General features: G+C 43.7%; 1 protein-coding gene across 4 annotated transcripts in view; it reads left to right on the top strand.

Annotated features, from left to right (window-relative positions):
• ZNFX1 (zinc finger NFX1-type containing 1) overlaps nt 1–20,666 on the top strand; it is a 48,509-nt gene extending 27,843 nt beyond the window's left edge. For all 4 annotated transcript variants that reach the window (XM_033963315.1, XM_033963318.1, XM_033963316.1 and 1 more), the window contains 10 exons: nt 2,672–2,820; nt 4,439–4,582; nt 6,058–6,175; nt 8,844–9,100; nt 9,916–10,055; nt 10,995–11,149; nt 12,422–12,567; nt 12,781–12,891; nt 15,156–15,251; nt 17,159–20,666. In XM_033963315.1, the coding sequence (XP_033819206.1) occupies nt 2,672–2,820; nt 4,439–4,582; nt 6,058–6,175; nt 8,844–9,100; nt 9,916–10,055; nt 10,995–11,149; nt 12,422–12,567; nt 12,781–12,891; nt 15,156–15,251; nt 17,159–19,600 (3,758 nt within the window). In that variant the 3' untranslated portion in view covers nt 19,601–20,666. The remainder of the gene's footprint in view (nt 1–2,671; nt 2,821–4,438; nt 4,583–6,057; nt 6,176–8,843; nt 9,101–9,915; nt 10,056–10,994; nt 11,150–12,421; nt 12,568–12,780; nt 12,892–15,155; nt 15,252–17,158) is intronic.
• Nucleotides 20,667–25,204: the final 4,538 nt, after the last annotated feature.

Here is a 25,204-nt window from a genome sequence, read left to right as displayed (position 1 = left end):
TACAGTAGTCAAGGTAAATGCCCCCCCCCTCCCTTGCAAATATGCAATATGTAGAACATAAGAATTGCTGCTGCTGGGTCAGTCTAGTGGTCCATCATGCCCAGCAGTCCGCTCACGCAGCGGCCCGCTGGTCAAAGACCAGCGCCTTGAGACTAGTCCTACCTGCATACATTCTGGTTCAGCAGGAACTTGTCTAACTTTGTCTTGAATAGGGTGTTTTCCCTTATGACAGACTCCGGAAGAACGTTCCAGCTTTCTACCACTCTGGGCGAAGAGAACTTCCTTACGTTTGTACAGAATCTATCTCCTTTCAATTTTAGAGTGTCTTCTCATTCTCCCTACCTTGGAGAGGATGAACAACCTGTCCTTATCTACTAAGTCTATTCCCTTCAGTACCTTGAATGTTTCAATCATGTCCCCTCTCAATCTCCTCTGTTCGAGGGAGAAAAGGCCCAGTTTCTCTAATCTTTCACTGTACGGCAACTCGTCTAGCCCCTTAACCATTTTAGTCGCTCTTCTCTGGACCTTTTTGAGTAATACGGTGTCTTTCTTCATGTACAGACACGGTAGAAGGACACGGTACTACTCAAATAGCACATAGGCAGAATGGTGGCTTCTAGGCATGTTCTCAATGTGTGGCTAGATGTGAATGCTTAGTTTAGAGAATTTTCCTTTAGGTGCTATCATTGAGCAAAAGAACAACAGTGCTTTTAGTTGTATATTTCATTATGTTTATTAAAAGTTTTAACTGCAAAATATATAAAACGCAAAAAGAAAGGAACGCCATGTAAAATAGGAAAGCAAAAGAAAAAAGAGACAAGAAAGAAAGCACAAAAATGTAATTAAAAAAAAATTAATTAAATCTAAATAGTCTAAAAACCTGAAAAGGCAAATAATTTTGTTTAAATCTTGTTTAAAATAGTTGCCAAAAAAATACAGGATCCCAATATACCAATCTTCTCATAAGAATGCTAAACCAAAAAGATGCATCTTAACCATTGATCTGAATTTGACAAAGGATAAAATCCAAATATAGAATCCACATGTGTTGTAGGCAATTCAAGTTCACATGTATACACGACAAATAAAATCCACAGGAATTGGTGTCAGGAGAGCACCCAACACGGTCCGTGTTTCGATTGTGTAAATATCTTCCTCAGGGGTCCTAAGAACGTCAGGTTCGAAGTATCGATGTAAGTAAATTAAATCTTAGGAAGTAGCATAAAATTGAAGGTAGCATGAGGCGACGGCTTCTTGCACTCCATGTCCGGAGCAATCGTGGATAGGATGCCATATCCTCTGAGAGCAAAGGATACAGCCACTGGAGCTCCAAATGGTTCAGGGAGAAAATTCTTGGCCTGGGAAATATACCTAAGGCCTTTGAACAATAATGTTTCTACTGGGATAAGTCAAAATTATTTTTTTTGGTGTGTGTTTGAAGGGTAAGTTATCAACATGGGCCTGCTGTGTTGTTATATAATGTCAGCTTTGAAATGCCAAACCCACAAAAAGGCAGTATACAAGTCTCCATTCCCGTATGAAACTAGTTACTAATAAATATATGTTATATTTTGCTGTTAACAAGAAGAGACTCGATGTTCCTCGGTCAGATGACTTATTAGAAATATAATGCACTATTGCTAACATTTTATTCCATACAAGCAGGTGCAATACGGACCCGACACGGTCCATGTTTCGGCATAAAAAGCCTTTCTCAAGGGTCCATACGAAAGCACCGATGATAAAAGCAAGTATTGGATAAATGAAAATAAAACAAATTGCAAACGGCAAAATATTTGATACTGAATGCAGGTTGTGCTGTTAACCCTAGTTAGCGGTAGCCCATGTTGATCACTTCTCCCCTAAATTAGAAGTATCACCACTTGTGATGGTGAATAACCGCAGACCACGAGAGTAACTTTCTAGGCTTGAAGCTTGTGGATTGTACACAAGGTGGATGAGACCACATTCAACTATGTCTCTTCACCTAGAGCAGTGATTGCTAATCTTTTTTGAGTCACGGACCCCTTTAAAAATCTGATGAAAGTTATGGACCCCGTTCCCCAGAAATAGTCACATAAACACCACCTTGCATGCAATGAATATAATGTACTTTAGTTATCAAATCTTGATATTAAACTTTAAAGTAAACAATCTAAAAAAAAAAAAACCCACTCCTTTTTATGCAAAACATAATGATCACTCATTATAATTATGAAATACAATCCTCTTGTGCAAATTAAGAGATCTACTACATCTACTCTTTCGTTATCTGCTGTACCGGGCTGTAGAGTGAATATAAATGTTAATTTTTATCTGACCTTCAGGGACTCCCTGAAAACCCATCCATGGACCCCAAGTTAAGAACCCCTGACCTAGAGGCTGCCATTTTGCCATCCATCAGCGGCTTTCTTTTTTGGTTACAAACTTGGAAGAGTTCACCAATGCCACAATAAAATTTACGGTATATTCTTGAAGCTACACCCCCTACAATAACACATATGTCAGCAGATAAAAACACTTATTTTTTTTAACTTTTCACTTCTACTCAAGATGGACACAGAGCCCAAGCCAAGAGAGAACATTTCAGCTGCCCTACAGGTGACACTGCTAGTCATCTTTTTAAGGGAAAACGTAAGTATGGTAAATGTCTTCTCTTTCGTTATTGTAGGGATTCACAAATTCCTATGCAGTGGCATTGTGAGGGTCGGTGGGAGGAGCAGCAGTGAAATCCTGAAGCAGTTCACACTCAGAGAGTTGAGAAATACTCGGGACTTCCGTCGCAACATCCCTCTACATCTCCGCAGGGCTTATATGGATGTATGTATAATTCATAGCTGCCATACCTTGCCATCTTGTTTCTTATACCCCGCAAATGCCAACTGGGAGTTGTTGTGGCTTACATAAGAAAACTAAGGTTAGCAACATTAGACATTATGAATCATAGCAAGACTATAATGAAAACAGGTGTTTTTAGCACCTTCCTAAACCGAAGATTGATTTATTTAAAAAATTTCTACAATTCAAAATGAAAAAGTGTTCTTCCTCTCATCACTTAATACTGAAAGTTCACTCATTCAAAAAATTGCAATATTAAATAATAGCAGACTAGCTGATAATTTATCTTGTCCTTTCTTGAATGAGTGAACTTTCGTTTTGAATTCAATTAATGTTTTTCGATAAGCGTGTTCAAGGACATAGGAGGGTTGAGAGTCACATGATTGAAGGCTGGAACTGATTGATTCGGGACCTGGGATAACTGCGTTATAGGGAGGCCCAGTGATCTACCAGTTATCATAAGCTCTGATGCCTCTCTCCCTCTGTTCTTTGAATAAAAATAGGGGTGCTTTATCCAAATGGGTGCATGAAAATTGTATACTTCAGTGTACAGTGGTATCTTGGATTACAAGCATAATCCGTTCCAGGAACATGCTCGTAATCCAAAATGCTTGTTTATCAAAACAAAGTTTCCCATAGAGAATAGTGGCAACAGCAACGATTGGATCCAGAACCCGGGGTCTGTATCTGTCCGGGCCGGGTGCTGCAGCACCGTCTCCTCCGTCTGTCATCGGAAGAAGAACCCGACAGTGCCGCTTCGGGGGGGATGCCAGCCGCCGGAGAACCCCACAGTGCCGCTTCGGGGATGGGGGGGGGATGCCAGCCGCCGGAGAACCTCCTCTATCCGCCAGCCAGCCCTCCACGTGAGATGCCCCTCACATGCTGGAGAGCCCCCTCCTGAGTCCACGCAGCCGAGCACCGCCCCACCCGCATGCTGCGCATGACACGCACAACGCCGATGATTGACCCTGTGCACGTCGCACGCAACGCACAGGAGAGACAGCACCCGGCCGCGCAGGCCCAGACAGAGGTCCTCCAACCTGTGGAAGACACCCAATGTAGAAGGCTGGTCGGAAGACGGAAGAGGAATCCCCTGTAAGTGCTCGTTGATCGGGGCAGTGCTTGGTTTGCGAGTCAAAAGTTTGCCGAGTTGTTTTGTTCGTCTTGCAAAACACTCGCAAACCGGGTTACTCGCAAACCGAGGTACCACTGTATATAGAAAAAAGGTTTGTCCTACTGAAGTGTATGGTTTTTGACTAGGAAAAGAACCAGCAGCTTTCTTCCCCTAGCCTAGCCCAAAACTATTAGAACAGTCTCTCCTCTCACCAACGTAGTAGAAATGAGGCAAAATAGTTCTGCATCATTTGCTCTTGCTTCCGTAGAAGGTCTCTGCATTTCTCCTTTTTGCCTTCCTGTTTACTATGCTACTATGCTCTCCTTCCCCTGCTGTCTTTGTGTATCACCAGAAGGCATTGTCTGCTTTTTCACTTGGAAAAACCTGCCAAATCACCTCTGAAAAATGGTCTAAAAGTAATTTACCGTAGACACTTCTTAGCCTGAACAGTTCTTAAAAACAAAAGCTTGCTTTTTCTTGGAACAGATCATCAGACAGATGAAGCAATCGGAACAGAAGCTGCATGAGGGTGGACAACATTTGGAGTGCTCCATGCGAGGAGTGATGCACGAGAGAATCCTGGAGAAGTACATTGAACCGCATCACTGGGAGAGCTTAATGAATGGGCTGGTGAGGAGAACGCTTTCAGTCGCAATGTTATTCACTAAGCCAGCACAGCAGAAAGAGCTGCCTCTTGCTGGAAAGCGAGGCATAGAAAAGCTTATTGTTGTTTATAAAATCGTGCTTGTCTTTAAATCTGAGCAACTAACATACACATCCAAAAGCATATACAGTGCTCCTCCACAAATTTGCGATTCGCGGTCCCGGTCATTTGTGGTATTTTCCGCCCGCGAATGACCGGGCAGGAAAGGGCAGCTCCTGATTGGTGAGGCCTGACTGTAGTACAGGAAGAGGCGGTCAGAGCATACCTCGAGTGATTTCCTTCACTCGCCGGCGCTCCGGCTGCCCTCTGTTATCTCTCCTGCTAAAAACCGTATTCACGGTTTTTTAACATTCGCGGAGGACTGTAAACATAATAGACAATACAAGAAAACTAGACATGCAAACACTCCAGCTTTTAATTGATAAACTTCTTACCCCTTATACCTCTTCGAGGATGTTGAGATCCAACAATCAGAATCTATTAGTAATCCTCTCCCATCCGTGAAATCGACTGACACTACCCGTAAGACAATATTTTCAGTCATGTCCCCTTCACTTGGAACGCTCTGCCCCTAGACACCTTAGATTAGAATCTACTTTGGAGAAATTCAAAATCTAAACTCGAAACTTTCTTATTCAAAGACGCTTTTAGCACTCGACATTGAACTTTCCAGCCAAGGTTGACAAACTTTTTCCAAGAAGCGATTCCCACTCTATTGTGATTTCCCATTTCCCTCCCTTTTTTAAATGTATTATTTTGATGTAATTATGTTTCCCTTTCCCCCCCCCCTTTTCCTCCTGGTTTTGTGTTAGTCTCATTTAGGGCTCCTTTTACAAAGGTGCACTAGCGTTTTTAGCGCACACACGGGATTAGCGCACGCTAGCAGAAAAACTACCGCCTGCTCGAGGAGGTGGTAGCGACTAGAACGTGCTATTCCGCGTGTTAAGGCCCTAACACACCTTTCTAAAAGGAGCCCTTAGTCTGTCTATCCCTCCCCCTTTATTTTTAATTAAAGCTGTTTTTATTTTTTATATTATTAATCTTATTGTAAACCATTTAGATATTTGTGATAGACGATATATCAAGTAACTAATAAACTTGAAAACCAAACACAAAAAGCAGTACTACAGAAATAAAGAGCAAATAAAACCACCCACTGTAAAATCACATTCAAATTGAGCTGCGAGAGAGGTTAGAAGGTTCTGTGAAGAATTTCAGATGCAGGCAGTTATTCCAGTTTGCGCAAACCACTTCAGCAGACAGCTGATATAGGAATGCTGAGTCTAGGGTCGCTGAAGGCTTCTTTAATTGTGCAATACACAAGGTAGGGCAGGTGGTAACAGCACTGTCTGTGAGGAACCCGTATCTATGCTGGTTCCTGCATTCAGAACATGCGCAGAACCCAACCTCACTGGTTATTATCAACTGACGTGTTTTGCAGAATGACGAATTCATTTGCTCTCAGAGTGGAAAGCAGTCTATGATTCTGGAGTGGCTTGGCCTAGGTGTGACCGCATTTATCAGGAACGTCGAAGACAACCCTGGGGCGGAGAATGCAGGTAGTTCACACAAGCATTTGAGTAAACGTGCAGACTCAATGGATATGCAGGGGACAAGGTGCTCTTGGATCTGAAACATGCGTGATTATACATGTATTGACATAGAGAGTCAGACGGAGGGAACTTTATTGCCATGACAACATTACTTCAGTTTGGATATGCATAAATGTAAATAAACACCAGGAAAACACAGAGGTTGATATTCAGCATGAGTTAATGGGTAGGAGTGGCTGTTACTTGGTTAACTCACACTGACCATGTCCTGCCCCGATACTCAAGTGACCCTTAACTGAATATTTCCTCAGATCACCTTGGCACTAGCCAATAAGTGCCTGGACAGCTTACAATCTAAAATTTGGACCCGAGGTGAAGGAAGAATAAGTGACTTTTGTTAAGATCACAAGTAGCAGTAATGAACTGTGGCTTCTCTGAATCGTGAACAATTATACTACTCCTCCACTATATAACTTACTGTGATTGATTGCTTCTGCCTTTGATTGATCAATTGCTTCTACCTTTTAAATTAACACAGAGATATCAATTAAAAAGTGATCTTCCAAAAACTTGATATTCATGACATAGGCAATGGAATTTGGGGGAGAGGGGAGGTGAGAGAAGGCACAAGAGCCCTACCCCTCCAAAAAAATTGTGCCAGCTGTCCCTTTCTTCTACCTGCCTGGCATCTCTAAGTTCACTGCAGAGTAGAGAGTTCATTTCTTTGCTCCAGCTGTTCTGTGCTCTGCTCTCCAAATTTTTGTGTAATTAACCGCAAACTTTCAAGTTCCTTCATCCTTTTGTAGCTGTATTATTTAATCTTTTGTTAACTGCATAGAACTTAACGGTTATGCGGTCTAGAAATGGCTTTTATGTTGTGTTGTTACGTTAGCTCTAGCTGTGGGCACTGCATGGCTGTTAAAATTAAGAGAGCAACCATTTTCTGTTTCTTGTGGAGTACAGGAAATTAGTTAGCCTTTGTTTTCAACTTCTGTGCAGTGCTGGTGGCAGGAGCTTGCAGAGGAAAGACAGTGGCTGAGATGAAAAAAATAAGCTCACTGGTCTGCAGCACATTTAAAGGAATCTGATGCTAGGCCTGGGAGAAACTGGCTGGGGAGCCAACAAGGGGGGCAGATGGGAGATAGGTCTGTCTGATGCCGAGAATGGGAGGGAAAGGGTTAAGGATGGAAGAAGGAGGAAGAGAAAGAAAGACCTTATACTCTATATGATTTCTATAAAATTGACTAAGGCCCAAATTCTATAAACGATGCATCTAGTTAGGTGCCGGTTTTAATTGGTCTAATTGACGCGATAATTGATCATGTCATTTAACCCTTTAGTTGGCAGATGGTGAAATGGCTGCTTTAAGTAACTTGATGTGGAACAAGAGCAACAGTGCCAAGTAAACAAGGCATTAGGAGACGCAGATCTCCCATAAGAGCCATAGAAGACACAGGTTGCTTCTGAGCAACAAGGCCAAATAAAGGGCTACAAGCAATTAAAATGTCATTAAAAAAAAGACAAAAATGACTCAAATATAATGAAAAATCAATAGTAATATATAATAACACTTTCACTTTAATTGATGCAGAAATGTCAAGTTCAACATTGACAGGACAGCCCAGGCTCTGCAACGGGTTGAAAACGCCTCAGACAAGGGCCCTCCCACCTCCACCAAAAGGTGGTTTTTCTTAAAGGTGGTTGAGCGGTCACCTCCATTGGCAAAAAACCTTCATTGAAAAGACTCTGTGCTGTACTGTTGAAGGCACAAAAAGAGATAGAGGGAAATGATTTCAACTTATCTTCAGGACGCAGGAGACTCGCTTAGCGTCCCGTTCTGAAGTCTGATCGGTTGTGCTACACCCTGAGGCAGCAGATTTGTGAAACGCTGGCCACCGTGGGTGCACCGATCAGCTGAAGATAAGTTGAAATAAATTTCCTCTATCTCTTTTTGTGCCTTCAACAGTACAGCACAGAGTATTTTCAATGATGAAGGCTTTTTGCCAATGGAGGTGACCGCTCAACCACCTTTAAGAAAAAACACCTTTTAGTGGAGGTGGGAGGGCCCTTGTCTGAGGCTTTTTCCTTCGTTTCCAACTCGTTGCAGAGCCTAGGCTGTCCTGTCAATATTGAACTTGACATTTCTGCATCAATTCAAGTGAAAGTGTTATTATATATATATATATAAAAAAAGACACTGCCTCCACAAACGGTACCGGAACCGCAATTACAGAGGCACCTAAGAGTAAAATAGGTATGGTTAATGCTGGAAGTATCTTTAGGCGTCAGTAGGGACCTCTGTAGTCACAATTCTCATCACAGATAGATGCCAGAAATGTAGGCCAAGGTTTTCAAGGCCTACTTTTCCGGCACCTACCTATGACGTAGCCATGATTCTGCAAATGGCACCGTCTCGTGATTGACATGTAATCGACCAGGGCTGTGGAGTCAGTAGATAAATCCTTCGACTCCAACCTCCTCAGTTTCTGGTACCCAAAAATGGTCTCCGGCTGCCAATCACAGCACCGTTTATAGAAAGCAGGCCTGTCAGTCTGGATGGGCGGCAGAGCCTGGACCCCCCCACCCAAACAAAAAGACATTCTGCTGCCCCCGACAAACGACATGCCACATGCACCGACACTTGTCATCACTGTTTTCTTGGATTCTTTTCCAGCTGGTCAGCAGGAAGCCGACGAAGAAGAGGAAGGTAAAGATGAAGACGAACTTATTGAGATTGCAGAGGAAGCAGACCTGATCCAGGCAGACCGAGTACTAGAGGATGAAGAGGCAATAAAGTCCCGGAAGAAGAAGGAAAACGACAGTATGAAGGAGCTGGCTAATCTGCTGCTTGCCATGGAACTGGAGAACGAGGGCGGGGGCGTTAAGGCTGAGGACACCACTGGGAAAGATCAAGAAGGCGGCAAGTGGGAGGTAGGTAAATCTGTGATCATCTGGAATCAATTAAATTAAGCATCCATACTAGAAAGAAAAAAAGAAATACAATCCCCCCTCCAAATCTGCGGGTTCAGTATCTGCAGATTCAGCTATTCGCGGATTTTGGGCCCGGGACCCCCCTCCTTATAAATTGCTCCGTCCCCGACCTCCACATATCTTACCTGGTGGTCTAGCGGCGACGTGGAGCGGGAGCAATCCTCCTATACTCCTGCCCCATGCAGAGCTGTCATCAAAAATGGCTGCTGTGAGTTCCTGTGGTCTCATGAGACTACAACAGGAACTCACGGCGGCCATTTTCGATGATGGCTCTACACAGGGCAGGAATGTAGGAAGATCACTCCTGCCCCGCGTCACCGCTAGACCACCTGGTAAGGTCCGAGGGGGGGGGGTCAGAGTTGGCCCAAAAGTTATTCGTGAATTTTCCTTATTCGCGGGCCGGCTCTGCCCCTAACCCCCGCAAATACGGAGGGAGAAGTGTAATAGAAGGGGTGGGGGGGAGTTGTCTAGAAAGGCAGACAGATCGAACATGATTAAGTTTCAGATTACTCTATGCCATCTCCTGCAAACCTTCATACTTAGACCTCTAACCCTTCATTGTAGTTCCTCTCTATCCCATCTCCTGCAAACCTCTACCTTTCATTGTAGTTCCTTTCCATCCCATCTCCTGTAAACCGTGCCGAGCTCTACGAATGTGGAGATGATGCGGTATACAAATCTAAGATTTAGTTTAGTTTAGTTTATTAAGACTTAATCTCGGGTCCTTCACTTCTCTGTGTTTTTTGATGTAATAGGTTCATCGAGACCAGAAGAAGAAAATGAAACAGAAGGTGAAGGCGGAGCTTCGTAAACTAAATGCCATGACAGAAGTGGAGCTTGTCGATATCTGGGATCTCTGGAATCTGGATCTCAATTCTCGCTGGTGTCTGTATAGGTGAATTTCTTTTTCTTTTGCTCCACCCCTCCCCCCCCACCCCCCAATTCCCTTTTGCTTCTGAGGAAGGTGGTTTTGAGAAGTTACAGTGTGGGTCTGTTTCTAAAGGAAAAAACTCTTTACAGAATCTCCTTTTAAAAATCCTGTAGCCCGCAGTGCTTCAGATAAGCCAGTAAGAATCTCTGGAATTCAATTCCAGGTACAATGAGATTATGCAAAGATCCAGGTTCATCATACTTTTGGCTCCACTTTTTTTTTACGCTCATTGTGTTGTGGGAACCCTGTCGCACTTTGATCTCTCATTGGCAGCACGTAGCGTTATCACTGAATTAGTGGGCCAGTCCCAAAATATGTTCATGAATGGATATATCCAGAGACTGCTCTTTTTATTTCTGCAGGTTTTTTTCATTGATGCCCATTAGAGAATGACACGGGGACAAATTTTTCCCCGTGCCCGCGGGAACACATTTTCCCGTCCTATCCTCGCGAGTTCTTTTCCTGTCCCTGCCCCATTCCTGCAAGCTCCGTCCTCATCTGCACAAGCCTCAAACACGTTAAAATCATGTGTTCGAGGCTTGTGCGGTTAAGGTAGAGCTTAGAGGAATGGGGCAGGGACAGGAAAAGAACTCGCGAGGACAGGATGGGAAACTGTGTTCCCGCGGGGACGGGGGAAAATTTGTTCCCGTGTCATTCTCTGCACTGCCCCACTCTAGAAATCAAAATGTAGCCAAAGCGAGCCAAGTCTAGGACAATCACGCCATTGTGACATCACTGCTGAGGTTGGCTCTTGGGCGTTGGTGGAATAAGGCATGATGATGTCACAATCCCAGCTCTGGTTATCAGAGGCTGAAACTTCACACTATTTAGCCAATTTTCTATACTGTTCTCCCTTTGCTTCTGGATCTGAAATTATTTTTTTTTTTTAATGTGGCTTTACAGGCACTGGTTGCAGATGTACCAGGCAGATATACGAAGAAAGATTTTGCAACATGAACAGGAACACCAGGAAGCAGCTGACAGACTGGCTGAGCTAAGACTTCAAGAAGACCTCTTAATTCTGAGAGAATCCAAGGTGGTGGGGATGACAACCACAGGTTAGACGAGATTTTATCTGGCTGGGAAAGCACTAAGATAAGACAAGTACTTGAACGTAACTGATCTTGGGCAACGACTGAAAAAGGCACGAGCCGAGTACAGATGAGGAGTGGAGGCGTGGTCTAGTGGTTAGAGCTGCTGTCTCAAGGCCCTGAGGTTGTGGGTTTGATCACAGCGCTGCTCCTTGTGACCCTGCACAAGGCACCTAAACCTCCATTATCCCAGGTAACATAGTTAGATTGCAAGCCCCCCAGGACAGATAGGAAAGTGCTTGAGAGTACCTGGCTATTATTCAATATAAACTGCCTTGGATGAAACTCTTCATAAAAGACGGTTAATAATTACCAATTAATGACTAAAAATAAAATATGTAAAAGCTTTTAGGGCAGTCTCTTCAAGGTGCTGGAACTTTACCCACGTAGGTGCTTTAGGACGCCTATCGCCACCGTGAGCGTGGCTAACGCTGGAAATGGCATTAGGCGGTCTAAAGTGCTTAGAGATGAGAACATAAGCATCGCCTCTACTGAGTCAGACCACAGGTCCATCATGCCCAGCAGTCCGCTCCCGCGGCGGCCCCCCAGGTCAAATGACCTGTAAGTCATCGATTACTCTAAAGCATTCCGTATTGCATAGTACCCCTCAATCCCCTTTTCCTTCAGGAACCTGTCCAGTCCCATTTTAATCCCACAATCCCCCTTTGTTCTACCACTTCCTCTGGAAGCGCATTCCAGGTGTCCACCACCCTCTGAGTGAAGAAGAACTTCCTGGCATTTGTTCTGAATCTGTCTCCCTTCAACTTTTCCGAGTGCCCTCTAGTTTTGGTTTCCCCGGCCAGTCTGAAGAATCTGACCCTCTCTACTTTCTCTATACCCTTCATGATCTTGTAAGTTTCTATCATATCCCCTCTAAGTCTCCGCTTTTCTAGGGAGAAGAACCCCAGCTTCTCTAATCTCTCAGCATACGAAAGGTTCTCCATGCCCTTTATCATTTTTGTTGCTCTTCTCTGGACCCTCTCAAGTACCACCATATCTTTCTTAAGATACGGCGACCAGTATTGAACGCCTGGCCTGTATTTCTGGTGCATACCTTTACTGGAGGCGTGATTCTGTACTCGGTGCCGTCACATCATTGACACACGATTGGCAGCCACTTTTAAGGCAGCCGCCACCACCAGTGCTGGTTATAGAATCCGGCCCAAAGTGTAACTGTGTCACTAGGAGTGTCCTTCTCAGTCCAGTTGCTCAGGGAGACCGCTCTCTTACTTCTCTCAGGCGCAGCAAAATACCGCCAGATCCTGCAGAAGGTAGAACCACGGATTGTGATTGTCGAGGAGGCGGCTGAAGTGTTAGAGGCTCACACTATTACCACACTGAGCAAAGCATGCAAACATTTGATCCTCATCGGCGACCACCAGCAAGTAAGCATAACCACCCCTTCCTTCTTTACAGCTTACCTTCCTGCGAAGGGAGGTCTTAAAAACCAAAGAAAGCCATAATGATTAGGCTCTCTCTACTAATAACGCATAGGCCATACAAATTCCATGCCTAAGGGGAAAGGGGATGAGATCTGATATGCCACCTTTCTAAGATAAAAATCACAAAATCTCTTATTTTTATCCTGGTTCTTTCAGTTGCGGCCCAGTGCTAATGTGTATGACCTGGCTAAGAACTTTAACCTGGAGGTTTCACTCTTTGAACGTCTGATCAGGGTCAACATGCCTTTTGTCCGCCTGAACTACCAGGTGAGGTGGAGGGAAGGGAATGCTATGGGATGCTGCAAGAAAAAAAAAGGGAGATCAGTGCAATTACTGACATCGCTTGGGAAGCACGCAGGTTGCCGTACACGTCAGAGGGAAGCTTTGGGCAAGCAGCACCGCTTGCAAAATTACAGATCCCCTTGCCTTTCTTACCTGCATTGCTCGTTTGTATTACTTTCTGTCGATAGGGAGGGGGGCCCGTGTTGCTGATCGGGGGGGGGGGCTGCGTTGCCAATCGATGCTTGGGGGGATCGTTGCCATTCTAAAATTTAAAAATAGGAGTGAAAGGTGAGTGGTGAGGGAGAGAGAGAAGGGGGCAACGCAGAGCAGGGCAGATGATGGATGTGAGGAGAAGGGGGACCGAAGGGAGCAGGGCAGATGATGGATGTGGGGAGAAGGGAGACTGAAGGGAGCAGGGCAGATGATGGATGTGGGGAGAAGGGAGACAGAAGGGAGCAGGGCAGATGATGGATGTGGGAAGAAAGGGGCAGGGCAGGGTAGATGATGGAAGTGGGGAGAAGGGAGACAGAAGGGAGCAGGGCAGATGATGGATGTGGGGAGAAGGGAGACAGAAGGGAGCAGGGCAGATGGATGTGGGAAGAAAGGGGCAGGGCAGGGTAGATGATGGAAGTAGGGAGAAGGGAGCAGGGCAGATGATGGAAGTGGGGAGAAGGGAGACAGAAGGGAGCAGGGCAGATGATGGATGTGGGAAGAAAGGGGCGGGGAAGGGCAGGGCAGATGATGAAGTGGGGAGAAGGGAGACAGAAGGGAGCAGGGCAGATGATGGAAGTGGGGAGAACTTGTGCCCAGCCCTCACCTCTGCTACTGCTTTCCCACATGCTGGATGGGGGGAAGAAGATAGAATTAGTGAGATAGTGGATGGGTGAAGGAAAGGGATGGCAAGCTGTGAGTAGACACAGTGAAAAGAGGGAAACTGAGGGCTGAATAGTAAGAAAGAATTTAATTTAGACAGAGGCAGAAAATAGAGAAGAAAGACCAGAGAAGGAAAGGGAAGAGAGAGGAGAGAGATACCAAAGAACGGGGAAGGACACAGAGATATCACATCTGACTGAAGGAAATGAGAAGAGAGATGCTAAAAACCACAGGGGGGAGGGAAGGAGAGAGATGCCAGACAATGAGGGGAACAGAGGGAAGGTGATGGATGCCAGACCAAGTGGGGGAGGGGGCAGGAGCAGAGATGGCAGAGAGAGACAAACATTTTCTGAAAGGGGCAGACAGTGGATGGAAGGAAGAGAATGATGAGAAGATGAGGAAAGCAGAAACCAGACAACAAAGGTAGAAAAAAATTATATTTATTTTATTTATTTATTTTTGCTTTAGGATAAGATATTATTGTAGCTGTGTTGATAATCGTTTATTAACAGAAAATGGAAATAAGATGATACTGTTTATTGAACTAATTTTAATATATTTTTTTACTAATTCAGAGACCATGACTCCTTTCCTCAGGTCAGGACAGGGATACTGTAACAACAGTATAGTTTACTGATCTGAAGAAAGAGGTTTTAACCTCTGAAAGCTAAGAAAGAAATGTATTAGTCCAATAAAATGATAGGCACTAAATTTTCTTCCCGCTATGCCCCGTGCCTCCTACCCAAATACAAAATACAAATTGGTGGGCTTTCCAAAGCCCTGCCAGCTGAAGATCTCTTCCTCTAGGAAGGAAGGGGAGTTTTGTTCAGAGATGTTTGGAGGTTGCATAGAAGAAAAACTGTACACTGGCACTGGTATGGTAATCTTTGTTTGTTTTGAATTTTAAAATAAAAGAAATAAAGTGGAAATAAAGAAGTAAATACATGGGGGCGGGGCAGGGAGCCCAGTGTACTTGTGTGCCTAGGGGCCCTCGACAAATTAATCCTGCCCTGACCGTGGTAGTGTAGAATTCAGATGAAATTTGCCCAGGATCCTGCACAGATTTTCCCTGAGAGCAAAAGTGATGCTCGCTATGTTTTAGGCCTGCTCCTGAATTTTTATGTGGCTCCCAAGACCGTGAGACCCTCACTAAGACAGTACCTGGGGCAGTCCACCCCACCCCATCCCCTTACTATGCCACTGCATTGGATGTTTTTCTGTAACTGAGCAAGCAAGGAGAATGAAGCGCAATGCTTGGAATCAAAGATGCATGCTGGCTGTGTTTTGAAATCTGTTTAATGCGGAGACACACAACAGGCTATATATGCAAACACAATCTCAGTCCTCAGTCTTAAATATGCATTCAATGTTCTCAGCACCGCATGAGACCGGAAATTGCTCGACTCCTGACACCTCATATCTATGAAGAACTTGCCAACCACCCCTCAGTTCTGGATTATGAAGCAATCAAGGTGAGCTGCATGATGGAACACCCTGTTGATTATTAGCATGAGAATGTTAATTTTTATTTTTAAAGGGGTTGATATTCAAAAGGGTTTGACTGAGCAGGAGAGGCTCCTGCCCGGTTAAACCTCATTGAAGTAGCCAGTCCGGAATACTCTGCGGCATGTAACGGGGTACTGCAGCTGAATATCCCTGTTAGCCAGTCATTCAGTTGGCTAAATTAGGAGAAGACAGGACAGAGCATCAACTGAGCCAGTTAGCTACAGTATTTAGATTGGTAATTAGCTAAGGGCCCCTTTTACAGTGCTGCAGTAGCGATTTTCCTGTGGCAAATGCACCAAAGCCTATAGGAACAGCAGGATCACTATTGTGGCTTTGTAAATGTAGCCCAAAGTTAGAATAACAAACCTGCTATTAACCGGGCACATAACCCAGATATTTAATGCTAAGAGCCAACCCTCCCCCCCCCCAGCACAACTGACTCCTTGGGGGATACTGTGCCAGAGACCTGCTTTTTCTACTGCCCATTATTTTCCCTTCTTGCCCAGCCATTTGTATGACAGTCTTTTGTCAGACCACAGCTTTCTTTGAACAGCTACCCTTGTACCCTACTTGAGTCAGTTCACTAGGAGCTATCAAACAATGGCCCAAAAACGGGGGTCTTGAACATAAAACATAAGAACCCCCTGCCCTCTGGACTTGTTGCAGGCTTCCCACGAGTGATCCCTCCCACATCCTGTCCCGACCAACTCTGAACCACTCTGCCTCCCTCCATAAATGGTTGCTGAGAGTTCCCACAGTCTCACGAGGTTGCCGCGGGAACTCATGGCAGTCATTTTCGAAGGAGGATCTGCACAGGGCAGGAGCATAGAAAGATAGCTCCAGCTGCGGTTCACTGCGGGACCACCAGGGCTCTCCGGGCTATAGAGGTCCAGGAGATGGGGTGGTTCAGAGTAAGCCAGGACACGATATAGGAGGGATTGCTCTTTTCTCAGTTCACTGCTGGACTACCAGGTCTTAAGGCAGGCCCGGGGATCAGGGGAGGAAGGAGCTGGGTGCAGAGTCTGGCAAGGCACTTCAGTTTATCTTTGATGTAACTTTTTTTTCTCCCCTTTATAGGAGAAAAAAAAATTACCTCGGTAAATATTCAAATATATGCAGTATCTATTTGGTTCCTTACTAGTAATTCTGAATGTTGTTTCCATTACATCCCCAACTTCTGCTGGCTTGGGGAGCAAAGGCCAGGATCAGAAACTGAAGCCAGATCTCCCACTTGGTAGTCAACAGTGCCACTACTGGTGTACTGACCTGACCCTTACTTTTCATAACTCGCTATATATATAAAATGGAAAGAACAATAGCAATACAAAGAGGGACATATACTAAATTCATAAAAATATGGGGGCCATTGACAAAATACTGCAATGAATAAATATTAATATTTCTCTTCTTCTTTTCAATATCTTTTTTATGACACACATAGAGGGGGGGTAATGAAAAAAATATCTACATAATATGTTATAATATGTTATACAATAAGTAATGTATGAATAAAAAGTAATAGAAGGGTGGGGGGAGGGAGAGGTGATAAAAATATATTTAGAATATGATGTATTAGATATAAAAATGATATTGTGTATTTATCAATTGCAATTTAATATTTTGTACATTTTATGTAAAATTTGAAAATTAAAAATATCATATTAAATTAATAAAAGGGAGGGTGGAGGGTGAGGGGGAAAATCAAACTTAGATATATAATGTATTAGATATAAAAGTGATACTATGTATTTATCAAATGTATTTTAATATTTTGTACACTTTATGTAAAATTTGAAAATAAAAAATAATGGAAAAAAAAAAATAACTCGCTATAGCATTGTACTGATTTATTTTTTTCTCTGCTTGTTTTTAGGGAGTATCATCTAATCTTTTCTTTGTGGAGCATGAGTTCCTTGAGCAGGCAGTCCAAGATGGCAAGAGTCATCAGAACCAACACGAGGCTCAGTTTGTGGTAGAGCTCTGCAAGTACTTCCTGTGTCAAGGCTATAAATTCTCTCAGATTACAATCCTCACCACCTACACTGGACAGCTCTTCAGTCTTCGCAAACTCATGCCTGCTAAGGTATTCTCTGGCGTGAGAGTGCATGTTGTGGACAAGTACCAGGGGGAAGAGAATGATATTATCCTGCTCTCACTTGTTCGGAGTAACAGGGAAGAGAAGGTTGGCTTTCTCCAGATCTCCAATCGGATATGTGTGGCACTGTCTAGAGCCAAGAAAGGGCTGTATTGCATTGGAAACATGAAAATGCTAGGCAAGGTACCTCTCTGGAGCAAAATTATACATACTCTGAGGGAAAGGGGCCAGGTGGGCCCATCGCTCATGCTATGCTGCCAGAATCATCCCGACACAAAAACTCAGGTATCAAAAGCAGATGACTTCCGCAAGGTGCCAGAAGGTGGTTGTAGCCGCCCCTGTGAGTTCAGGTTGAGTTGTGGGCACGTCTGCACACGCGCCTGCCATCCTTATGACTCAGATCATACAGAATTTCAGTGCATAAAACCTTGCCAGAAGGTGCTCTGTGCAGATGGGCATAGGTGCCCTCAGCTTTGCTTTGAGGCCTGTGAAGAGTGTAGCGTGCTAGTGCGTAAAACCATCCCCCAGTGTGGTCACCTTCAGATGGTCCCATGTTCTGTTCCTGCAGAAGACTTTTGTTGCAAGGAACCTTGTCAAAATATTCTCAGATGTGGGCATCAATGTAGTTTATCATGTGGTGAAGAGTGTGACGAGTTGTGCCCTGAAGAGATTACAGATGTGCTGAAGTGTGGCCATGAACAGCAGATCATGTGTTCAATGAAGCAGGACTTATTGTATGGAAGGCCTGTGAAATGCAAGACCAAATGCTCCACCACCTTGGAATGTGGTCACGCTTGTCCAGGCTCTTGTTATGACTGCTTCGGAGGACGATTCCACGAGTACTGTAAACGACCCTGTACTCGCCTCCTGATTTGCTCACACGTATGCCAAGAGCCTTGCACAAATGAATGCCCTCCATGCCAGAAGGTATGTCAGAATCGTTGTGTCCATAGCCAATGCAAACGGAAATGTGGGGAGACGTGTATCCCATGTATAGAGCCATGCGAGTGGAGCTGCCAACACTACCAATGTAGTAAGCTGTGCTCCGAGCCATGTGACAGACCACCATGCAATGTGCCTTGCACCAAGCGACTGGACTGTGGGCATCCTTGCATTGGACTCTGTGGGGAGCCATGCCCTACAAAGTGTCGTGTGTGTCACCATGACGAGATCACCCAGATTTTCTTTGGCAACGAGGACGAGCCGGATGCCCGCTACGTCCAGCTAGAGGACTGCGGCCACATTTTTGAGGTCGGTGGCCTTGATTATTTCATGAATGAAAAGGAAAGTGAAGAGGAAGTAGTCATTAAACTCAAAGTCTGTCCCAAATGTCAGACCCCTATCAGGAAGAACCTTAGATATGGCACCATCATCAATCAACGGCTAGAAGAAATTGAGAGAGTGAAAGAGAGGATCCTGGGCCCAGCAAGTGAAATAGCAGATAAACGGCTGCAGCTGCAGGACCAGTTGTTGACTATGCGAGACATTCGAAGGAACTTTCCCATGGAATACCGCATGATGCAAGAGAAGTTCCTGGCCTCTGATCTGTCCTTGAAGACACTTGCCTTTCTTGAAAACTTAATAGTTTTTTATAAAAGACTAGCTGAACTAATGGCATCTTTGAATAAGATAGATGTTGGCGAGAAAGAAGGACTGCGGAAGAGGGTGATTGAGATTCAGGGTTGGATGGACAAGCCCCAGCATAGGTTTACAGAACAAGAGCTTTTGGACCTTCAAAGTGAGATACAGAGGCTGACTCTATTGGTAGAACTCCTTGTAAGGTGCAAAATGGCAGCTGGTAGGGTCAATGCCACCACACAAGCAGAAATCGCCGAGGTGCGGAGCGTCCTGGAGAGCAGCAAGAAATTCACTAAGGAAGACGAAAGTTTAGTGAAGACAAAAATGATGGAACTGAAAGAGAGCCTTCCTTGTTCAGGCTTAGGGATATCTGAAGAAGAGCGGGTCATGATTGTTAGAGCTATGGCTTCGCCACAGGGCCACTGGTTCAAATGTCCCAACAATCATATTTACTTGATCACAGAATGTGGTGGAGCCACGCAGAGAGGCACATGCCCAGACTGTAAGGCAGAGATTGGTGGCGAGAACCATGCTCTGCTCTCAAGCAACCGACTGGCTTCAGAAATGGATGGAGCGCGGCATGCAGCCTGGTCCGAAATGGGAAACAACATGTTAAACTTTGACCTAAGGAGGCTGATATAAACACAAAGAAATACAATTATTAAGAGTAATCATGTTTAGCTGATTTAATCTTTTAAACTTGTAGAGCTCCTTTTACCTGTTTACTTTTGCCACAATTTTCAGGCTGAATGAACTCTGTCCAATTCTTAAAGACTTTTTTTACAGACTTCCTAGGCCACGATGCTTATTTTTATAACAGCCAAGCATACTTCATTCTGCTTTTTTTCCTGTTATTTAATTGCCGGGGGAAAAAAAAGAAAGAGGACATCTCTCTCCCAATAAAAAGACACAGTGAGGACTTTTACTGATAAATTAAGAAAGAAAATGCAATTTAAGGGGAGGGTTTCCTTGCAGCAAAAATATTCTTGGAATGAAATATCTGTAACTCTAGTTATCCTTTGCAGTAGGAGTTCCGATTTGTGCTTTAGGCCCTCATTTGATGTTTTGTTTTTATCATCCATAATAATCTTAACCGATGAACTTTGCTGCATACAGATTTTAGGACTTTATTTATATCAATGTTTACCCCCCCCCCCCCCACACACACACAACTTTCCCTACCATAGGCATGAAATTGGGTGAAAAGGTTTAGAAACCATGCCCTTAGATATGTTGTGATCACTAGCTCCAAGGAGTTAAGGGTATGTTGCTTCCTTCTGGGCCAACGGTGTCGCAGAATCCCTGAAACTATTATTGCTGTAAGGAGCTTCAGATGGGTTGCACATTCTTACTAACCACTGGGGGAAGTCTTGTATGAAATGAACTTTTAGCTACAGCAGGCTGTATATGGTTTTAACAAAACAAGCACATTGTAAAAGTTACGCTGGATTTCCTTGTATCTGACGACAGGACAGTTTTATATTGAGTTCAGTTTATTTGTTCTTTGGCTGAAACAGAATCTACTCTCTCTCTCTTTCAGCCATATTGGATTGATTAACAAATACTGTACTGGTAAATACCTCAGGTCCTTTCTACCATTCATATTCTCGTGTAAGCCCCCCTGGTATAATTTGCACAATTACCCAAATGATCCTATGTGTTCTGTACTATGCACTTTAGAAGCTAAATTAAATAAAAACTATTCCTTACCAAACAGGGTGTCTTTCTCTTTATGCTCAAAACTCAAGCCACTATATCTAGCACAACACTCTCAGTATCAAAGTTCAAGTACTAGTGTATAATCCCAATACTGGATCCACTCTCATATATTTGTGGGACATATATTGCCAATTGAATCAATCAGTAGTTTAATTTATTTATAATTTTTTCTTTATTATTTTTTTGTATGGACCTTCAGAATACAGCTGGGCACAACATACTTCTGGTTGTTTCTATCTCCATCGGTCCAAATTTTATTGAATTCTTATACAGTATGCATATTCTTTTCATAACTCTTAAAATGACTTTCATTTAGCTTTCAAAGTAATTCTTCAGTGCATTAGTTGTCTTCCACTAAACCACCTCTCCCAACATGCATGTTTCACTGGAAACTTTCTTGAGGGTCGAGGGGAACTAAAGCATTTGTGGGAGCTACCATCTAGAACGGATAGTAGCTCCTGCATATCGGGAGAGGTGGTTTAGTGGAAGACAACTAATGCACTGAGGAATTACTTTAAAAACTAAGTGAAAATCATTTTAAGAGTTATGAAAAGAATATACATATAAGAATTCAATAAAATTTGGACCAATGGAGATAGAAACAACCAGAAGTATGTTGTGCCTGGCTGTATTCTGAAGGTCCATAGAAAAAAATTATAAACAAATTAAAATACTGGTTGATTCAATCGATAATAAATGTTTTTATAGCATCGATTCTCATTCTCCGTTTATGGCATACTTTTAACTCTGTCTCCATCAATCCAACCCCACCTAACCTTTGCACTTACCATTATTAAGGGTACATATCCTATATAAAGGACTTGGCCAAATGGGTGGAAACCTGTCCCTTTGCGTTCTGTGAGCTTCCAGTAGATGGGGGATCGGCAAGTGGCCTCAGTGCTTCATTCCTAGTATCCTGTTTCCCATCCCCACCACGGTTGCATGAATATTGTAATAATCAGACAGACTAAGGGTAGAGATGTGGTTAGGTATGATTATTCTGTACTACAGAATAATGATAAGAGACCATGTCTATTCAGCTTACCAAGTTCTAACTCTCTGGCTATATACTGATAAACTCTAAGTACACAAGAAAAGATTTACAACAATTAAATATAAGCAAGAATGAGAATGGAAATAATTAGGATACAAACAGATGCAGTCTCGACAAGAGGCGATGGGCCCGAGGTTCTCAAGGACCTTGAAACAACAGGTGCAACAGCCTATAGAAATGCAGATCCTGGAGCTGAAGAATCTCATAGCTGGTTGCCACAGATACGAGACCCAACAGGACTCTTAGAGGTGAGACTTTCGGCTGATGCAGCTGGGACTTCATGTGTAGACTGGACTAGGAGATTGCCCTTATCAAGGTGGGGCCAGAGGATGACCCGGAGGCATTCTTGGTCACTTTAGAATGGGTGGCCACTGCCACAAAGTGGCTATTATATCGGCCTCTTACCAATTTCTAACTATTTTACCCTCCCCTGTAAAATCCTGGGTTACTAGTCAAGGGACCAGATCAATAGAGGAGGCTGGCTTACTCGTAGAAAGATATATGGAAATGGAGGAAGGGTGGAGAGAAAGGAGCTCACCCTTAAGAAAACCATACAGAGGAGGTGGGAAATCTTAAGAAGAGAAGGGGTTCCCTAAGCCCTTGGACCTGGGGAAGGTAAAGTGGGAAGCCACAAGTAGCCGTCCCCAAAAGGAAACTCACCCTAGCTTTAGGTGCTTTGTTTGTGGGGAGGAGGGTTATTTTCAAAAACACTGCCTTCATATGGACTGCACCTTCTCAAGGGTTAGGGGTTGAACAGTCAGACCCCAGGAAAAAAAAAAGGTAATGCCATAAAAAGAGGGAGTACAAGTGACTTGGGTGTCCCTAGAAACCCTCTTGGATACTGGAAGCAACCTTATCAAGAGAATACATATGTATTACTCACAACATATGACTATCCAGAACGCTAGTAAAAGATCAACTTTAAGGGATCTCTTCATGAAAATAAAGGGATGGGCCAATCCAAGCCCAAGGTTGTTTTGTTTTGTTTTTTTAATTAGAAAATACTGATGTGAGACGGGGCCAATACATTTCCAACCAGTCATTAACAAATATATGAAGTTACAATAGTCTATTCTGGAAGAAGCATTTTTCATGGAAATGATGGTGAATGTGTGGAATGGCCTCCTGTAGGAGGTGCTGGAGATAAAAAGTGTATCTGAATTCAAGACAGCTTGGGACAAGTATGTTGGCTCTCTTAGGAAGAGGAAGGCATAGTAGATGGCATTTGGTCTTTATCTGCCTTCATTTTTCTGTTTCTGATTCACATTTATTATTATTTTTCAATAAATTACTAACACATGTGCAGTGACTGGGTGGTGGGTTCCCCTATAGGGTAATTTCCTGGGGGAGTTACACAATTCTGAGCATATGTGAAAAAATGCTGTAGTTTGTATCGAGTAGTTTGCTTGGATTCACTCAGCACACAGAAGAATTGGTGTTAATATTAATCCACAACATGTGGTGATCACTGGGTGACATTATCACCTACTGTCTGTGTCCCTTATAGGGACATTCAGCTGGGGAGGGCTTTGATGGCTGGGATGGTTTAGATGGGCTGGAGTAAGTTTTGATGAAGACTAAGCACACTACCGGGCAGAGCTCTGGGTTTTTGGACCAGAAATATCTAAGCAAAGGGACCATTTAAATTAAATGATTAAATTATAGTGTATGTATGGTTGGGCAGACTGAATGGACCACTCGGGTCTTTATTTATTGTCATTTACTATGTTACTGAAACATCAAACACGTTCCCCATTTGTAAGTATGGTCCCATCCTGTATGGGGGTCTATTACCAACTGCTGGAACAGTTCTTGTAGAGAATCCATGATCTCCCTACGTCTAGAGGACCCCACCTAGGGATACCCCAATCAATATCTGGCCTGTTAAAATCACATATTAGTAATACTTTCCCTTTTACAACAATTTTCTGAATGTCTGTTAAATCTCTGAACACGTCTGTCTGCGAAGGAGGCCTGTATATCACACCAATGTAAATACATTTTCCATTCCCTTCCTTACAGATCCTGCAATTGTGTGGCTTTAATATGATCTTTAACATATAAGCCACTCCTACTTTTCTTCCTACCCTGTCTTTCCTGAACAGATTATAGGTCAGTATAATTACATCCCAATCATTGTTCTCCATGAACCATGCCCCATGATTGCCACTAAATTCAACTCAGCCTCTTCCATCACAGCCTCTAGATCCAGAACCTTTTTTCCCATACTTCGAACATTAATATATTCTGCTTTCCGGATATTGGCCCTTTTTCCAATTTGTTCAGAGGTATTTAGTGATTCACTTACCTGAGGGTTTATATTTACCTGGGGGCTTTGATCACTCTGCCCCAATGATTCTAGTTTAAGCCCTCTTCAGTAGGTTAGCCAGTCTGCTGCTGAAAACACTTCTTCCCTTCTTTGATAGATGCACACCATCCGTTGGAAAATCATCCCATGGTCCAGGAAGCCGAAATGCTCTCAACAACACCATCTACGCATTCATCTCCAGGATGTGAGCTCTGCCCTTTACCCTTCACAGGGAGGATCAATGAGAATACCACCTGCGCACCCGACTCTTTCACCTTTTCTCTGAGAACATTTGGAGGGGTACCTAGCAGTATCATTAGTGCTAACATAGATGAGCAACATCAGATAATAGTCATTAGGCTTGATGAGTCTCAGCAAGCTCTCCTTAACATCTTGTATTTTGGCACCAGGTAGACAGCATACCTCTCGGGACATCATGTCTGGTCTGCAGATTGGTGCCTCTGTACCCCTCAGAAGGGAATCACCAACTACCACTACCTTACATCTCCTAGTGGTCATAGGGGATTTTGAGCTTTGGTCTTCTTCCTGGGTTGCTATCATCTCCACTTCCAGGGCTGCATACCAGTTCTTCAGTTCAAGGACAGGTGGAGTCACAGTATCCATTCTGCAGGGTTCTGTAATCTGAGTCCAGCTGTCTTCCCTCAGCATGGCACTTCTCCCCCACTGCTGGAAAAGGATTGGGACTTGTATACCGTCTTTTCTGTAGTTATACAACCACATTCAAAGCAGTTTACGTAGAGGTACTTCAAGCATTTTCCCTATCTGTTCTGGTGGGCTCACAGTCTTATCTAATATACCTGGGGCAGTGGAGGATTAAGTGGCTTGTCCAGGGTCAAAATCTATGATGCCTCATGAAGCATTTCATCAATGTACCTCTCATTCTCACAGATGCTTTTCAGTCTTGCTATCTCTTCTTTCAGTTCCTTTACTTCCTTCATGAGGGATTAAAGCTGAAGACATCATACACATAGAACCACTTCCTCTGCTTGGGCAACATTTTTCTGTCTGCAGAGAGACAGAAGCTGTAACCTGAGCAACAGCTTTGGTGACACAATGTTTCCCAGCCATACTGTGGTTGCAGAAGTACTCACACCTTTTTTCTAAGTCTGAATGCCAGCAGATAAGATATTCCGATGGAGTTTTT

This window comes from Geotrypetes seraphini, chromosome 11 (assembly GCF_902459505.1).
Source record: "Geotrypetes seraphini chromosome 11, aGeoSer1.1, whole genome shotgun sequence".
NCBI lineage: Eukaryota > Metazoa > Chordata > Amphibia > Gymnophiona > Dermophiidae > Geotrypetes > Geotrypetes seraphini.
This window is presented reverse-complemented; position numbering and strand designations above follow the sequence as displayed.